Raw genomic sequence first — 16,951 nt, 5'->3', positions numbered from 1 at the left:
GGATGCTCCAGTGGGAGTTGGCTCCCAGAGGAGACAGTCCCTTTTTTCCCCCTGCTGGGAGTCATCTCCTCCTTCCCTCAAGGCCCTGAGCTGCACAAAGGCGCTGTGGCAGGCTCCTCCCTCTGAGCCCTTCTCAGGGCTCCAGGCCTGGCCTTGCCCGCAGAGCAGGTGAAGGCGGAGGATGGAAAGAGCTCAGACAGAGCTGGGCAGGCTGCAGCCTTGGGCCTCCTGGGGGCCGTAGGGGAGAGGGCTGGGCTGCAGGCTTGGGGAGGGAGGGGGGATGAGAAGGTCCCTGGGAGCGCCGAGCTCCAAGCCCACAGGCTTTGACCTTGGGGCATGAGGATGAGCAAGGGGGGGGATGGGGCTGGCTGGGAGGAGGAGCCGAGTTCTGGCTGGGAAGGAGGCTCTCCAACTGGCCAGCTGGCTGCTGGGTACCAACCGCCTCCTCTCCTGTGACCGCACAGGTGCCCATCTGCCCAATCTGAGCCAACTGAAACTGAACAACAGCCTGCTGGCCTCCATCAGGTAAGGAGTGAGGAGGCAGGAGCACCCCCAAGTCCTTCCTGTCCCTCTGAAGGAGGGAAGTAGCCAGGATCATGAGGGAGGGAGGTTTAAGAGGAAGTGCCCAGAGGACCATGGACAGTTCCCCCTGGGCTAGCTCCTCCAGAGGCCCGCCTCTGTTCTGCCTTCTGGGAGGCCTTTGTTGGGAAGAGCTGGGGACCCCCCCCAGAACGCTGACCATTGCTCACACCCCAGTGTCTGTGCCTGAGCCTTTCCTGCCCCCTTCACTGGTGCAGAGCCTCCAGGCACAGGGACCAGCCTGCCCCGCTTCCACAGGAAAGGTCTTGCACAAGGCCCCTTCCCTTATCCCCAGGCTTCCCCTTCTTCCTTCAGGTGACTCTCACATGGGGTCCTGAGAGGGGGCGCCGGGAGGAGATCCGTGGAGGGTCCTGGGGCATGACCACAGCTGGGCTCCAACCCGAGGCATCGAGCTTGTCTTCCGCTGTCACTGGCTCGCTTTATCCTTGCTTGTTCTTAGGTGTCCTCTCCACCAGCCCTGGGATGCCCAGCCTGTAAGGGGCAGACCGCCACATACTCTCTCCTGGCCTTTTTCTTAATAGCCACAGGTGATGAGAAGTGGTTCTGGACCCTTCGGAGATGACAGGAAGGGGCGCCACAATGGTGCCAGTCTGGAGTCAGGGAGATCCGAGTTCAAATCCAGCCTCGGACACTTCCTAGCTGTGTTATCCTGGGCAAGTCACTGAACCTGTCTGCTCAGCTACCTCATCTGTAAGATGGAGCTAATAACAGCACACACCTCCCAGGGGGGTTGTGAGGATCAGATGAGAGCACAGAGCCTGGCACATGGCAGACGCTCTAGAAATCCTGATATATGTTGTCACCATTGCTGCGAGGAGAGGTCTCCACAGCCTTCCCAGAGTTTGGTCTAGCCCAGTCGGCCCCCCACGGTCCTCTGGCTGAAGAATCTCAAGTCATGGAATTATCGGACCCAGGGCTCAGTGGGCGACACTGCCCAAGGTAGCCGGATTCTGACGGAGCCTGGCATGGTGTACGGTCACCACCTCTGGGCTGGCTTTAAAAGTGAGGAGGAGGAGGAGGAAGAGGCAGAGGAGGAGGAGGAGGAGGAAGAGGAGAAGGAGGAGGAAAAGGAAGAGGAGGAGGATGGAGAGGAGGAAGAAAAGGAAGAAGAGGAAGATGAAGAAAATAAGGAGAAAGAAAAGGAAGAGGAGGAAGAAGAAGAGAAAGAGAAGGAAGAAAAGAGAAGAGGAGGATGAAGAGGAAGAAAAGGAAGAGGAAGAGAAGGAGGACGAAAAGGAAGAGGAGGAAGAGAAGGAGGAAGAAAAGGAAGAGGGTGAAGAAGAGGAAGAAGAAGAGAGAGCATTACAAGAAGAGCTCAGGGAAGTCCCTGGGTAATAACTTAGCAGAAGAGAGTAAGAGAGACTTTCAGCTATGACCCCCACGGACATGCCGGAGATGTCTGCCATGCTTCCGGAGCCCCACTCCCCACCCAGAAGGGCCCTGCCAGGGGCCAGGGTTCTCCTTTCAGGCATCATTCCTTGTTTAGACAGAGCAAGTCCCACGGTAGTGACCTCCAGCCTCCCCTCCACAGAGACTCTTCCTGTTGGCCCTTTTGGAGAAATGACATATGGTTTCAAGGAAGGGATCCGTACTCTTCCCGCTATGGGCCTTTTGCCTCCCTCTGGTTGCCTTTTCTCAGCCAAAACAAGGTTTCTTAGCCAAGAGCAGAGAATGAATCAGGCAGCACTGATGGCTGCAGGCCAGACCACCTTTCCTTATTTCCTGTCGACACTACTGACTCGTCCTGAACATGATGCCCCCCAAATTACAGCCTTACACAGTTCACAAAGATCCCCCCTCGGCTTGCTTGGAGCTAGCCTTTCTCAAAGAAAAGCCTTCGCTCTCATTTTCTGGCAGCGGGCACGGGTGGTCTCTGCCCCCACGGGCTTCCTGGAGTGGGGGGCCTCCCCTCTGCTGAAAAGGGCCTGGGTCCCTGCTCTCCCCACGAGGGACTGCCTTCTGGAGGGCCACCAAAGCCCTATTCGGCTGCCTGACGCTCCTCTCTCTGTGGGGCTGTAGCTGTGCCCGTCTTCTCTTGGCAAAAACTACAGGAAGCCCAGTTTTCTTTGATCATCTCTCCGACTCTCAGAGCAGCTTGGATGTGTCCATCAGTACCATCTGCCATTCTTCTGATCCCCAGGAGCCCCTGGAGGCCATTGGAGAGTGCATCCGGGCGATGGGGGGGGACAAAACCAGTCCTGGAGGTAACTACGCCACCAAGAAGGAAGAGACAGAGACCGCCTGCTTTCCCAAGCTGGTGTCCGGCTGACCGGGCAGAGTCTCTCTCTGTCGCCTTTTTCTTTTCCTCGGGTGGCAACATTGTGAATATAAGCCGGGAGGCAGAACAGGCTGATGGGACACGAAGGAGAGGGCCGGAAAGGCAGGGGGTCCAGCCAGTCAGCCGGTGTGGACTGAGTCCCTGAGCATCCCGAAACCGGGATCTCCAGCAGTCTGGGCTGCTGATTCTAAGGCATCAGGAAAGGCGCAAGCCCGTGCTCCATGGGCGGAGCCCTCGAGCCACAGAGCATTGTGGCCCCCCAATTGCTACCGGGTCCCACACTTCGTCTGAGCTACGTTTGCTTTGGAGCAGGAGGCCTGAGGAGAAACTCCATCTGCAAGGAAGGGAAACTGTCCCAAGTTCATTGGCCGTGGGACTCTAAAGTCTTCACTGATGACCCGGCATCACATGACCGTGCCCATGATGCACCGAGTCCTAGAGTCCAACATTGTAGGGCTTGGGTTTTCTGCAGAGGTGTCTCTGGGGGAGGGAGAGCCCGGGAGACCCTCCCTCAAGACACAAGTCAGGAGACCCTCACGTTTCTCAGCTTTTTCCCTTGTAAAACGAGGAGGGGTGTTAGTCCCCATGACCCCTAAGGTCCCGTTTCAGCTCCACATGTATCATCCTGTGACCTCCCTGCGACTCAGTTTTCTCATCTGACTAAGGAAGGTTGCTTCCAGTCCTAGATCTCTCCTCTCCTTCGCCTCTGGTGCCTTCCCCTGTACCCCTCATATTTGTCCTGCACGTAGCCTACACCATTAGACTGGGCGTTCCCTGAGATCAGCCTGGCTTTGGTCTTTGTACCCCCAGAGGCACAAGTAGTCACCCGACAAATGCGCACCATGGCCCAGAAACCCAGACCTCAAACTCAGAGTATCCCCCCACCCCGTTCATTCCCGAAGCTGCCTTCGATGCACTGGAAGCAATAAAACAAGCACCTGGAGCACCCGCGTCAGGGCACGATGGCCCGGCTTTCCCTGCCCTCCCACCTCGAAGGGGGGGCCGCCTTCCATTTCAGTAGGATCTCGGGAGACAACCGTGCCCTCTGCGGTCAGCGAGTTAGGCTGTCCTAGTGGGGAACCCCGGGGCACCCTTAGGGGCAGCTGGACAGAGGCACAGTGGACAGAGCCCTGGGCCTGGTTAGGGAAGACCTGAGTTTGGACACTTACTCTGTCCTTCTTCAGCGGCTGTAAAATGGGTCCATTATCATGTTTGGGGAGTCCAGGGCTCCCAAGGCTGTCTGTCTCCGTGGGGCAGGAAGCCCGGGGTCTTTTCCTCCAGGAGGCCTTCCCCTCACTCACACAGTCTCCTCTGATCTCTTGCAAGGGACCTGGGCAGCTCCCTGTCCCACCTTCAGATTCTGTGGATGGTTCGCTGCGGGCTGGCAGACTTGGACGGAATCTCTTCCCTTCGTTCTCTGAAGGTGGGTTGCTCCCCAGTCTCCTTCAGTGGTTCCCCCCAGAACCCTGCTTACTCAGACTCCTTCCTGGGAGCCCTAAGGGTCCCGGGATCCTGGCCAGGTGGCCTCTCGGCTCCCAGGTTTGTCCTCTGGCCTGGGGGTGGGGGGACAAGTTGGGGAAGTGTTGAGAGCTCAGGGCCTTCCTGCTTTACTCTCATACCAAAGGGGACCCTGTGAATTCCTTGGGGTTTAAAATGGAAAGGAATGGGGCAAGAGCTACCGGGACACAAGCCTCCCCTCGAGGTGCCCACGGCCTGGGGCTGTACCAATCATGGCACCAGGCAGTCAAGGAACAGTGCTGCTTATGCCAGGAGGAGGGACAAATGCCTGGGGGAGCTGCGCCAAGGGGCCAGATGCCCGGGGGGTGCCAGCAGAATTCAAGCCTCCATCTCTGGCTTTGCACCTCAACCTCAGAGCTTGGCAAAAGCACAAAATGCCAGGGTTGGGTGCTGGCTCCTGTATTCCGCCTGCCGGGCCCCAGCGAGTGGCGGCTGAGTGGGGATCGGGGAAGGGGGTGTCTCTGAGCTGCTGGGCCCACGGGGCTCCTCCTCTCTCCCCCCCATTCCTGGGCCACTCCAGGATCCAATTGGAAAGCTCAGGAAATGCTGAGACAGCTCCCTCCTTGGGCCCCAGCTCCCTGTTAGGGTTGTGTCTATCCCCATCCCCAAGCAGGACGGGAGCTGGAGACTCCAAGTCCCTCTTGCCTCCTGGTCCCTCTGGCCATTGCCAGGCTGGAGTTCATCACAAAAGCTTAGAAGCAGGGGTAGAGACCGTCCAGGCTCCCTCTCTTGCCAGAGGCAGAGTCCAGGAGTTCCCGGGGTTTGGCAGGGGCACTAGTCAGAAGGCATGGGCTTCGTGCCCCCCCCATGCCCAGCAGGGGGCAGAGTCCAGGTTCGTGGTCCCCTTTGTCTCCCCAGGAGCTCTACATGTCCTACAACAACATTTCTGACCTAAGCCAGATCTGTCTGCTGGAGCACTTGGAGGTTCTGGACCTGGAGGGCAACAACATTGAGAACATTGAGCAGGTTCGGTACCTGAGTCTCTGCAAGAAGCTCAACATGCTCACGCTGGAGGGGAATCTGATCTGCCTGCGGCCAGACCCGGAAGCGGCTGAGGTGAGGGCGTGGACCTGACCTCCCACCCCGGGTCCAAGAACCAAAGCTGGGGATCCCTCGTTGAGGTTCAAAAGGAGACCCCGAAAGGTTGGGGTTGCAGACCGGTGTCCGAGGTCTCTCAAAAGAATTTGCAGGCCTGAACCCTCCTCTAAGTCAAGGGGCAAAGTGTACTGTCATTGAAACGCCCAGTGAAGGGGGCTAAGTTCCAAAAGGATTTAGCAAAGAATCGGGGGCAAGAAGACAAATTTAGAGGAAAAGCTAGAGAGCGCAGAGCTTCAGGTTGCTTATTTGCCCATTTTACGGCTTTCAGGTGGGTTTGGGGGCGCTCTATTCACTGTTGTCTCGGGAACTTGGTTATCGCTGACCAACAGATTATCCGCCCGCCGGGCAGCGTGTTTGTAGGACATCCTAAGGCCAGAAGACTTTGAAGTCAATGACTGACAGATTGCTAGAACAGGAGCACTCTCAGGTCCGATTGCATCACTCCCACCTAGCGGGACCTCAGCACCCCGGGCCCACCTGGACCGGAGCACTGCTGGCGCCTCTAGCTTCCGGCTGAGCCTGAGCCCTTGGCTATCACTTCCCCAAGGGAGGAACAAGGGCAGCCACGATGCTCCGTTAGCTCACAGCCAATCTGAAAAGAAAAAGGCTGTTTCCAGGCTTTAAACAAAAGCCAGAAACTAGCCAGAGACCCAAATCCCCACCCATTACCTTCCCTCAGCTTCCCTTCAGTTAAGCCCTGGACGGGAGCCCTGATGTTCTCCGATCTCTCCCCCCAGCGCGAGCTCTTTAGAACAAAGGCCGAGGGCCCCCCGGCCAGCCAGCCAGCTGTCCAAGTGCCGATGACTTCCCCCTTCCCAGTTCCGTGCCCAGTTACAGCCAAACTGCTCTGGGGATCGGGGCTCCTCGGGTTTTTGTGAACCCTAAACCTCCTCTGTTCTCCCATGAGGATGAATGGGTAGGAAGGGCCCGGAGAGCACAGAGCCAGTGGAGTCAGATTCCTGATCTTTTCACTTGTGGATACAGGAGCCCCAGAGGCTCCCCGAGGTCCTGGAAGGCAGCTATTGTTATTCCTGCTTTGACGGGAGATGGTGGGGGCCCTGGGAGAGGAGGCGGTGGAGCCTCGTGACCCTCTCCCTGCAGATCCCTGCGGAACCTAATGCTAATAATAGACCAAAGACTGAATGGAAATGATTTTTCCAATCTTCTTCCTTGCTGAGCTTGAGAGGCTGCTTTGTGGTGGAGTCAAGAGAGAGTGGGGTCCAAAGCCCACCTCCAACACCGACGAGGGTGTTTCAATGTCCTCAGCCTCAGTTTCTTTTTTTGGTCAAGGCAAACCAAACCAAATGCGGTGTTGGTCAGGCAAGCTCCATCTTCTGGAGAACAGTGATGAGATCGGGGTAGCAATTCCTGGTTCGAAATAAACTATTCTCTTTGGGGGAAAGTAGGCTTATTTCGAAGAGGTTATAGACAAAGTGGAGAGGTAAAATTGGCACGAGGAGGGCAAATAGGAAATAGATTTGGGAAGAATCCATGAAAGGAGTGTGCCATGAGGGGCAGCTAGGTGGCGCAATGGATAGAGCACCAGCTCTGAAGTCAAGTCTGACCTCAGACACTTAACCCTTCCTGGCTGTGTGACCCTGGGCAAGTCACTTAATCCCAGTTGCCTCAGGAGAAAAAAAGGAGGAATCAGTCCTGAGGCTTGAGCAGGCCATAGACCCGCAGGAGTTTGGCAGACTAAGCAGAGTGCGCTAGACTGAGGAGGAAAAGAGAGAATACCTCTGAGAGGGCTTAGCTCTGGAAAGGACTGAGCTCAGGATCTTCAGGGAAAGACCACCTTGGGGGCTTCTCAGGAAAATGGGATGTTAAGGCAGGAACAAGGAGACCGAGATGTTGAGACTGCTAATAAAGCAGTCTGGGAAAGTTCCAGTTCCCATCATAGCTATCTTAAAGATATTAATCAAAGCAGCCTGGGCACATTCTAGTTGTCTTAACTATGGCAGTAATTCAGTCTGGGAAATCACCAAGAACTCCTGTGACTCACTGATGAAGCCGGGAAAAATGTTATGTTCTTGCAAGAGTTGGTGTCCAGCCTAGCAGGCACGCCCAGAAAGTGCAAAAGCACTTTTCTTTACTCCCTATCCCAAAGGCAAATCCCTCTCAGACTCCCCATGGACTGGCTACTAAAGAGGTGACAGGCTATCCAGGACGTCTGATTTTCCCCCATGGGAGTCTCCATCCCCAATAACATCACTCGATCTCCCCCCCCATGAGGGCAAGTCTCCCCCTCGGAGAACATCCTTACATCTTCCCCCCATCGTGAGTATGTCCTTAATTACATCTTCCCTTCCAATCTCCACCTCTGATTATATTTTCCTTCCACTAGTTTTGTCTTCTTGCTCTGGGTTAGCCCAGCTCCCACTTCTCAGGTTTTCATTTCATTTTTCTGATTTAAGTTTCATAACTGTATGGAAACTAAACCCTCCCTAGTTCTCACGACATGGGCCTCCGTAAGAGAGCTGAGAATGAGAGATTAGATTAGTTCCAGCTGTTGAGGTTGAGAAGGGAGGACCCCAAAAAGTCCCAGACCAATATCGCCAGATGTCTCAGAAGAATTTGCAGCTTGAACCCCTCTCTTAATCAAGGGGCAAAGAATTTATCAAAAGTAATGTGATGTCATTACTGAGCGGACTGAATTCTAAGAGATTGGAGCAAGGAGACACACTTATACAGCTTTCATGTTCATTCTATGACCCGAAGGTAAAGCTCCAGATGCATTCAGGGTGGTCTTCAGATAGATTGGATGTGCTCAGTTTCCTGAGGCAGATTCCAAAGTCAGAAGACCAAGGACTCATAAGAATAGAAGCCCTAAGGTCAGGGGACCCCAAATCACATTACATCACAGCTCTTTAGTCATTCTTTGACCAAGGACTGACTTGAAAGCAGTCAACAAGCATTTATTGAGCACATACCAGGCCCGGTGCTAAGCTTGGGAGTATAGTTGTTTTTTGGGTCATTTTGTTATGTTGCTCCCACTCTTGGGGATCCCATTTGAACTTTTCTTGGCAGAGATCCTGGAGGGATTGGCCATTTTACATATGAGGAAACTGAGGCACATTTGCCTAGGGTTATACAGCTAGGAAGTGTCTGAGGCCAGAATGAAGCTCAGGTCCTCTGGACTCCAGGATGGAATGATCTCTTTTGTAGGCACTGGAAAGTGACCTTAGTTGACTTCCCTGGCTTCTGAAGGTGCTTTTGGGGATGCCAGTAGAGACAGTGGCTGGTTATCATGGGAGACCCTTGAAGATTTGGAACATCACTTCAGCAACCGTTTATGCCCATCAGTTCTACTATAGGTAACCAGGGGGCGCCACAACGCAGAGAGAGCCGGGCCTGTAGTTAGGAAGCCCTAAATTCAAATTCAGCCTCAGATACTAGATGTGTCAACTTGGGACAAGTCACTTAAGCTCTGCCTGCCTCAGTTTTCTCAATTCAAAAATGGGGATTATTGTAACATTTATCCCCAGGGAGAATATTGTGAGTAGATTACTTGTAAAGTGCTTAGGTAGATGCTAGATTTGTGCTTATTTCCTTCCCCCATTATCATTTATTATTATTATCACTTTCAGCTGGGTAATTTAATCCTCCAAATTCTGCCAGAGGTTTTGCTCTGAACTCATTTTACCATAAAACAGTCAGAGGGAGGGGCCTGAATTTGAGAGGACTGAAGGTGATTTCCGCCCCACAGAAATGGATAAATGAAGAATAATGAGGTAATACCAAAAAAAAAAAAAAAAGCAAGGTTCTTTTGTGTATGAATAGGGAAAGAATGGTTTGGTTTTGAATGTCTCTTTGGGAGGGAGAGCTCTGGAGACCAGATTGTGGTTTGAGGGAGGAAATACCTAAGGGGTAGCATGTGGGAAGATAGCTTGCTTTCTAGCCAGGTCCCATCAAAAAAAAAGGGGAACAATGGCTCAGAAATCTTGAATGGGTTAAAGATTTGGCGGTTAGGGATGACAGGGATCCCAAAATCCAGAAGTTTTAGGTTGATGGCCCAGGAAACAAAAAATTATGGGAATACAGGGCATTTGTTCCTAAACCTAGATGTGGATCAGTGACTCTACATTCAGAGGAGGGGAAATCAGGTGATTTTGTGGATGGGATTCAGGAAGGAATTACAAGCAAAAAAAAAAAAAAAAAAAAGTCAAAGTAACTTTCCTAGGGTCACATAGCTACAATCTGAGGCTGGGTTTGATTTTTGGAAGTTTTTTGGATTCCAAACCAGTGCTCCTTCACTGTACTACTTGGCTATCCCAGAGGATTCAGGAAGACCTGAGTTGAAATGTGGCTTAATCATTTATGGTGTGACATTCGACCCCAATTTTCCACAGTGTCCTCATCTGTAAAATGAAGATATTAATAGTGTCTCACCCAAAGGGCTGTTGTAAGGATCAAATAAGATAATATTTATGAAGTGCTACATCAAAGTCAAGTATTATTCTTGTGAATTAGCCTGGACATTCCTGGTGCTTCTTTAGGTCATGTTCACTTTTTTACATCGCTTGCTCTGAACTTTATGGGCAGCATATCTAGTCACTTTCACCTCTGTGGCCTCTTTCCTCCATTTCACCTCTGAGATATCTTGTCACTTTCACCTCTGCAGCCTCGTCTGGTTACTTTCACCTCTGCAACATCTACTGTCGATTTCACCTCTGAGATATCTTGTCACTTTCACCTCTGCAGCCTCGTCTGGTTACTTTCACCTCTGCAACATCTACTGTCGATTTCACCTCTGAGATATCTTGTCACTTTCACCTCTGCAGCCTCGTCTGGTTACTTTCACCTCTGCAACATCTACTGTCGATTTCACCTCTGAGATATCTTGTCACTTTCACCTCTGCAGCACCTCTGTTCAATTTTATCTCTGCTGCATCTCTACAATACGAACCCCTCTCCCTTCTAACACTCATTTTTGGACTATTGTATTAGCTGCTTTGTGGAGGGTGTGCCCTGCCCTCCTCAAGTCTCTTCCCCACTCCAGTCCATTCTTCATTCTGTCACTAAAGTGATTTTCCTCAAGTTTAGGTCCATTCTTGTCATTCTCTACTCAATAAACCCCATTGGCTCCCTGTTCTTCCAGCATCAAACACAAAATCCTCGGTTTGGCCTTCAAAGCCTTTTACCACCTTTCTACCTTTTCAGTCTTACACCTTACTCACCCACATATACTCTGCAATCCAGAGAATCAGCCTTCTCTCCACTGGGAATGTGAATGGATGGCATCCCACGGAGGCTACTGTCTTCCTCTCCTTCCCAAAAAAGGCAAAATAGAGGTGATGTGGTGGGACACACTGGGAAAATCACTTTGGTTACTGACTATAGGGTGGATGATGATAATAAGATAAATAAGGAAAGCCTGTGTGTCAGTGCTTATTCACTAAGCTTCCTATACCCCCCTTGCCTGCAGCCCGAGCTGGTCCATCACAAGAAGTTCCCAGACTCTGTGGCCCCAGGACTCTGAAGCCAGGGCTAGGGGTCAGGCTTGCGGCCTATAGAATCAGGGTCATGTCCCATGGGCACGGGGAGCCATCGTCCCCCTGAACCACCCAGTCAGGACTGTGATCCCCCAGCAGGGGCCCTGAAGCCCAGCCCGTCACTGGCCCAAGGTAGGCCGGGCTCTGGTCAGGCCCCTGGCCCTGACTGTGCTCTGTGAGCCAAGCCAGACCGAGGTGCTCTCTGTGGCATTTTCCCAGCTCCCGCAGAAAATGTCTGCCCTGCTGACAGCCGTCCTCCCGTCTCTCCAGGCCCCAGACTATAACTACAGGGCCGAGGTGAAGAAGCTCATCCCCCACCTCCAGTTCTTGGATGATGTGCCTGCGGCCCAGACTTCCCTGCAGGCCACCCGCAAGATCAGCGAAGACTGGCTTATTGTGAAGGAGTCCATCAAGGAGTCCAGTGCAGACTGCTCATGGTTCAGTATGCAGCTCATCCAGCCCAGCGCCAGATGGGTGGGGACCCCCAGGGACCAAGCTACTGTCCACCCTCCCCCCTTTTTTCAGCTCCAGTGGAGAGTGAAGTTGAAAAGGCACTGGATTAGTGCCCAGTCAGAGCCCAGGCAGGCTTATGAATTGGTCTGTTCAAGTGGGGGTGGTGCCCCTGGTGGGCCTCCCGGATGCTCAGTCACTGCCAGAGCTTCCGCACGGGCCCAGCCCCCACTCCCGGGCCACCGGGCTGGTAAAAGTGCGCCCTTTTTAAGGCCCTCAGCCCAGAGTGCAGCATCTCGCATCTCAGTGAGTGCTCCTGGTGCCTTTGTCCAATCCTGGAGGGACGGGCCTCCCTGTGATCGCCTCGGCTTACCAGTCTGTAGAGTGCAGAGAGGAAACCCTGCTCCCTAACAGAACTCCCCCGGGAGATCTCCTGTGAGCGACCTCCCCACAACCCCCCACGCAGAGTGCTGGGGGCTCCCCCTCAGGGCTTGGGGCATCTCTGGATACTGAACAAGCTGACCACAATTCTGCTTCTCCCTTAACTTCTCACAGGCCTCTCGCGGCAAAGCCTCAGCCCCAGTCTGAGGCTGTCCACCAACCTCTTCTCCCCAACCCCACGACCGTGGCCGCTCCCTCTGGACCGGCTGTCTTGGACCATCCCGCTCTCGTCTCCAGGGAGTCCTCTCCCAGAAGGCTTATTCCCCGAGGAGCTGAGCCCTGACTCCAGTGACCTGACCCACGGTAGGGCCCTCCCCAGGCTCCACTCCCCTTCCTTTGGTCTCCGCCAGGGAGCCCCCTAAAACCGCCTTCCTTTCAGGGGTCAGCCGGGTCCTCTGTGGAAACCCCATCAAAGGCCTTCAGGAGCGCCGGCAGAAGCTGCACGTAGGTTTCCGGGTCCAGCATTCCGCAGCCCAGACGTCCCCAGGGAGCCCCGGGCTTGGGCGGAGGTTTGGGGAGGGAAGGCCAAGCTCCCCTGAGGAAAGAAGCTGCTGGGCAGCAGAGCTCCCTGCTTATCCCCATGGAGAAGGAAGCTAAGCCCCCCAAGTGTCCCCCCACACTCAGAGAGCCTCTCTCAACTGTGTCCAGGGCAGTCCCTGAACCTTTGACTTTCAGGTCAAAGTCTCCTCTCTCCCACCACACACACTGCATCTAAAACTCCCAGCAGCCCCCGGGGCCTTGACCCACCGCAGGCCAGAGCCGCTGCTACTAGGTGCCTCCTCAGAGCCATCTGGCCGGCCTGCTCCGAGGGCGTCCGTCTGTCCCCGGAACCCCAGAGCTTGCCAGCGTGCTGCCCAGCGGGCACAGGCTGGAGGGCACTGCACTCCAGGCCTCCGGTCCTGGTTCTCCGGTGCCTTGACCAGCAGCAGCGGAGGGGACAAAGATGCTCCCCAGCACCTCTCCCCGCACACGTTTCTGCGCAGTCCCAAAGGACCGTGGGCCCCCCCCAAGCTGGGGACAGGAACCCCCAGGGGCCTCTGCCAAGGCCTTCTGGCTTTCCTCAGGACCACAGCGGGCGCACGACGCCCCAGCCTCTGGCCCCAGGCTCCGTCGGCTCACGCTCCCAGGGACCCGAAGAGCTCTCGGGCGGGGAAGAAGACGGTTTGGGCTGGCCACAAGGTCTCTGGGCAGAATATAAATCTTGGAAGGAAGAACAGCAGCAACAGTGAGTTTGGAAGGGATTCAAGGACCCCTGCGCCGTCTCCGCTGCCCAAGGCCCCCTGCTCCTCCCCTGCCGCCCAGGACCCCCTGTTCCTCCTCAGCCCAGTGCTGGAGAATGTTCATGGGCCCAGTCCCTCCTCAAAGCCAGGAAGCTGCTCCCTTTCTACAGGAGGGGGCTACGAGTGGCCAGCCCGGGAGGCTCCCCACGCAGAGGCAGGGAGCTGGGGGTCTCTCAGAGTCTCATGGCTAAGGGAAGGGAGACGAGCCAGGCGTTTGGCTGGGCGGCGGATGGGGTTTGGGAAGAGGAACGTTCAGCTCTCGCCCAGGGACCGAAGAGAGCCCTAGGGAAGCAGCCTCCAGGAGTGGGCTTGACCTCCCTGCTTTCCCCGGCCTCCAGTCTTGGTCACCTCTTCCCCTTCACACACTCACTGCCCGCCCCCCGAGTCCTCCTTCTGGGCTCCACTCTGCTTCTGGAGGGTCAGGGGCTTCCGCCTCAGGGGTCATGGAGAGGCTGGGGAGCACCATGAGGAGGAGTGTCTCAGGGAAATCGAGGCGGGAACACGGATAGATGGACTTCCTGAAAGCGGCCCCAGAGTGGAGGCAGCTCAGCCCTCCTGGTTTCTGAGGGGGCCCCTCCAAGCCTCCTGCCCAGCCACACTGAGAGCCCCGACCCCACAGTGAGAAGGGGAGTGGGCACCTTTTGAGGCGCTCTGGGCGTGGGCCACATCTCCCTTCCCTGGGCTGCAAGAGGGCAGCCCAAGGACTGTCCCAGCCTTGAATCTCCCTTCCCTGTTGGGCAGCACCTTTCTTTCCTGAGATTCTTCATGGGGGGTCCCTGGGGCCAGGCCAGAAAGAGGCAGGAGCTGGAGGGGGTGCCCAGTGGGGGGACCGAGCTAAGCAGCAGCTGTTTCAGGAGGTTAAACATGCTGCTTGTGGGGAGAAGCCCCCCGGTGTGGCCCCAAGAGGAAGAGGAGGAAGAGGAGGAAGCCTCAATGGCGCTGGAAGACCAGGAGGAAGAGGAGAAAGCTCAGGGCCCCCCTGGGCCTTGCCCGGGCTCCCTAAGCCCTGCTCCAGGTAACCATCTTCTCCCTTGTCGTCCTTCCTTCCCTCTGGTCCCTCACCCTTCGGTCTCCTACTCTAGCAGTCCCCAGCTGTGACTGCGCCCCCGGAGTGCACCATCATCTGGTAACTCTGGGCTTCCTTTGGCCCCTTCTGGGAGCTGGGGAGCGGGCGTCCTCCCGGGCCCGGCGCGTGGCACCCACAGCAGCCCCGGGGCCAGTGGCTAGCCTTGCCAGCTTTCAGGACCCAGTCATGCAGTCAAGGGGGGGCTGCCCCACCTGAGAGGAGCCCGTAAACTGAGCATGCTCAAAAGTGCCCCCCAAGGGCTTTGCCCTGGAACCGCCAGCTCCTGAGAAGCTTGGATGGCAGAGATCCCCAGTGAGTATTTATTAAGCGCCTGCTGTGTGCCCAGAACTTCGCTAAGCTGCCTCTACCCAGAAAGCCAAGCCGCCCCTCCCTGAAGCTCCTCGAAGGCCAAAGGCCGCCCGCTAACACCTGCGAAAGGCCGCCCTTTGGGTAGTTTCGGTGGGAAGGGGCCAAGATGAAGGGGGGTGGGGAAGGTTTCTGGCAGGAGGCGGGACATTAGCTGAGACTGGCAGAAATGGGGAGGAACAGGGGTCCCCCAGAGATGGGTGGTGGTCTGTGAAGACCGGCCAGGGAGGAAGGAGAAGGGAGCAGTCCGGGGCCTCCCGGGGCCTGGGGGTGTGGAGGGCCAACCGGAGCTTGCCGCAGGGGGGGCCTGAGCCCTGGGAAGCTCATTCTAAGGACTGAGTGGAGGATGGTGGGGGGGGGGGCAGGCAGCCCCCCCCCCCCCCCCAGCATAGGCAGGAAGGCAGCCCTCCCTCCCTTGGCAGCAGCTCGGATTTAGGAGACAAGAGAAGACAGGAGACGGGGCCAGGGGTTCAGGCCTGGGAGGAGGGGGACGTGCGGTCCACCCTAAGGAGGAGCCCTGGGGGCAAGAGCGGGGGTCCTATCGGGGCACACCCTGAGCTAAATGTTAAACCCGAGCAACCAATCCAGAAAAGTCCCCATTCGGTATCAGCTTCTTTTTCATCTTTGCACTAAGCCTTTTATTTTCAAAGCGGAAGCATAATTTTCCACATTCGCCTCACAAAACCTGATGTTCCCAATTTTTTCTCCTTCCCCTAGAGGGCAAGTAATCCAATATATGTTAAACGTGCATCGATATAACCCCCCCCGCCCCCCGCTGGGGTTAAGTGACTCGCCCAGGGTCACACAGCTAGGAAGTGTTAAGTGTCTGAGACCAGATTTGAACTCGGGTCTTTAGGGCTCTACCCACTGTGCCACCCAGCTGCCCCCATATCAGTTATAAATAGATCTTCAGAATGTTTCTGGACAATATCACGGTCCTAGAGAGAAGGAAAAAGATGGGGCTGTAGGGAGCACTGCAGGCCACAGCCAGTCAGTAACCGAGACTCCCAGTGGGAAACAGCAGAGAGATCGGGGCTGGGCAAGGAGACACAGAGGGGGGCCCGTGGGGGCCGGGATCACCCCCCTCATTGACATAGGAGCAGAGGAGGGCTCCCGCCAGGTTCCTGAGCCTGACTGGGAGATGGGGGAGGGGAAGCAGGAGAGCGCACATCCCTAAAACCTCGAGTGGGGAGATGAGGATCCTGAGCAGCGTCTGAGGCTGTTAAGAGGCCTGGGACAACAAAGGGGGAGAAAAGGTCACTGAGGGACCCTTCCCTTTGGGGGGAGCCATTTCTGTGGGAGGCGAGGGCAAAAATCAGACACTGGGGGGGCTCAGAAGAGCAGGAGAGGAAGGGCGCGGGGAGAGGAAGGGCGCGGGGAGAGGAAGGGTGCGGGGAGAGGAAGGGCGCGGGGAGAGGAAGGGCGCGGGGATGGGGACTTCTCGGGGAGAGCCGAGGGGCAAGGGCCGCCAGGAACGTCCGAGCCTCTTGTGCTCGTTCTGAGCGTGAGCTGGACGGAGCGCCCCAGCGGTTGAAGCATCCAGGGGACGAGCTCGGCTGGGCGGGAGCGTCCAGAGGCAGAGTGGGGGGGAGCCGAGGATCGGGGCTCGGGGTGATTGGCCCCCCTTGGGGGGGTTCCGTGCCCGAGAACATGGGGGAACGCTGTGAGTGCAGGGAGCTGGAGGCCTGACCAGGCCCGTGTTTGGCCGAGGCCGAGGCGGAGACTGCCACTATAGGATGGGAGGAAAGGAAGCCGGGACCCGGTCCCGGCCTCCCTGAGGAAAGGGGCGAGTGCTGGGGGCCGGCGGGACCTGAGGGTGAGCGGATGAGCTTGGGGGGACTGGGGGGGGGTGACTCGCCTGGCACTGACAGTGGCGGTGAAGCATCCGTGAATGGCCCGCCCTCAGGCGCCCTCTTGGAGCGCTCGCCCCGGCCACTGCTCCACGGCCACCGCCGGACCTTCCTCTTGGCCGCCTCTTCCGGCTGTGCGTGGCCCAGGACCGTCCGGACGTTCTTCTTGTCCCGCGCCCCTTGGGCGGTCTGGCAAAAACGATGGCCGCCGCCTCGGCATTGTGGCTTTAAATTTATAAATCAGAATTCGAAAGTAAATAAGATTGAAATTCAGCCAAATAATAGTTTTCCACCCAAATTAAGGAAGCCCCTAAAATCTGGGACCCCAGAAGCAGCAGCTCGGGCTCCCTGTTTTGGGGTGAGTTCAGGTGCGCATTTAGGGCCAGGGTTAGCCCGACTCCATCCCCACAGAGCCAGTCCTAGCCCCGAGGGCCACCGTGGGCCCAGCCTCAGAGCGCCCCAAGCTGACCTTGTCCCTCCCCACCCCGTGGTCCTCCAGGCGCGCTTCCTCA

General features: G+C 56.2%; 1 protein-coding gene across 8 annotated transcripts in view; it reads left to right on the top strand.

Annotated features, from left to right (window-relative positions):
* LRRC56 (leucine rich repeat containing 56) overlaps positions 1 to 16,951 on the top strand; it is a 40,726-nt gene that overhangs the window by 21,965 nt on the left and 1,810 nt on the right. For 6 of the 8 annotated variants that reach the window (XM_074274640.1, XM_074274643.1, XM_074274637.1 and 3 more), the window contains 8 exons: positions 465 to 525; positions 4,205 to 4,301; positions 5,255 to 5,452; positions 11,206 to 11,428; positions 11,992 to 12,180; positions 12,257 to 12,321; positions 12,942 to 13,102; positions 14,012 to 14,172. In XM_074274640.1, the coding sequence (XP_074130741.1) occupies positions 465 to 525; positions 4,205 to 4,301; positions 5,255 to 5,452; positions 11,206 to 11,428; positions 11,992 to 12,180; positions 12,257 to 12,321; positions 12,942 to 13,102; positions 14,012 to 14,172 (1,155 nt within the window). The remainder of the gene's footprint in view (positions 1 to 464; positions 526 to 4,204; positions 4,302 to 5,254; positions 5,453 to 11,205; positions 11,429 to 11,991; positions 12,181 to 12,256; positions 12,322 to 12,941; positions 13,103 to 14,011; positions 14,173 to 16,951) is intronic. The other 2 variants (XM_074274638.1, XM_074274639.1) reach the window with 2 other exon arrangements.

Source organism: Sminthopsis crassicaudata, chromosome 6 (assembly GCF_048593235.1).
Source record: "Sminthopsis crassicaudata isolate SCR6 chromosome 6, ASM4859323v1, whole genome shotgun sequence".
Classification (NCBI taxonomy): Eukaryota; Metazoa; Chordata; class Mammalia; order Dasyuromorphia; family Dasyuridae; genus Sminthopsis; species Sminthopsis crassicaudata.
Note: the sequence above shows the minus strand (reverse complement) of the source record. Positions and strands in the feature narration are given on the sequence as shown.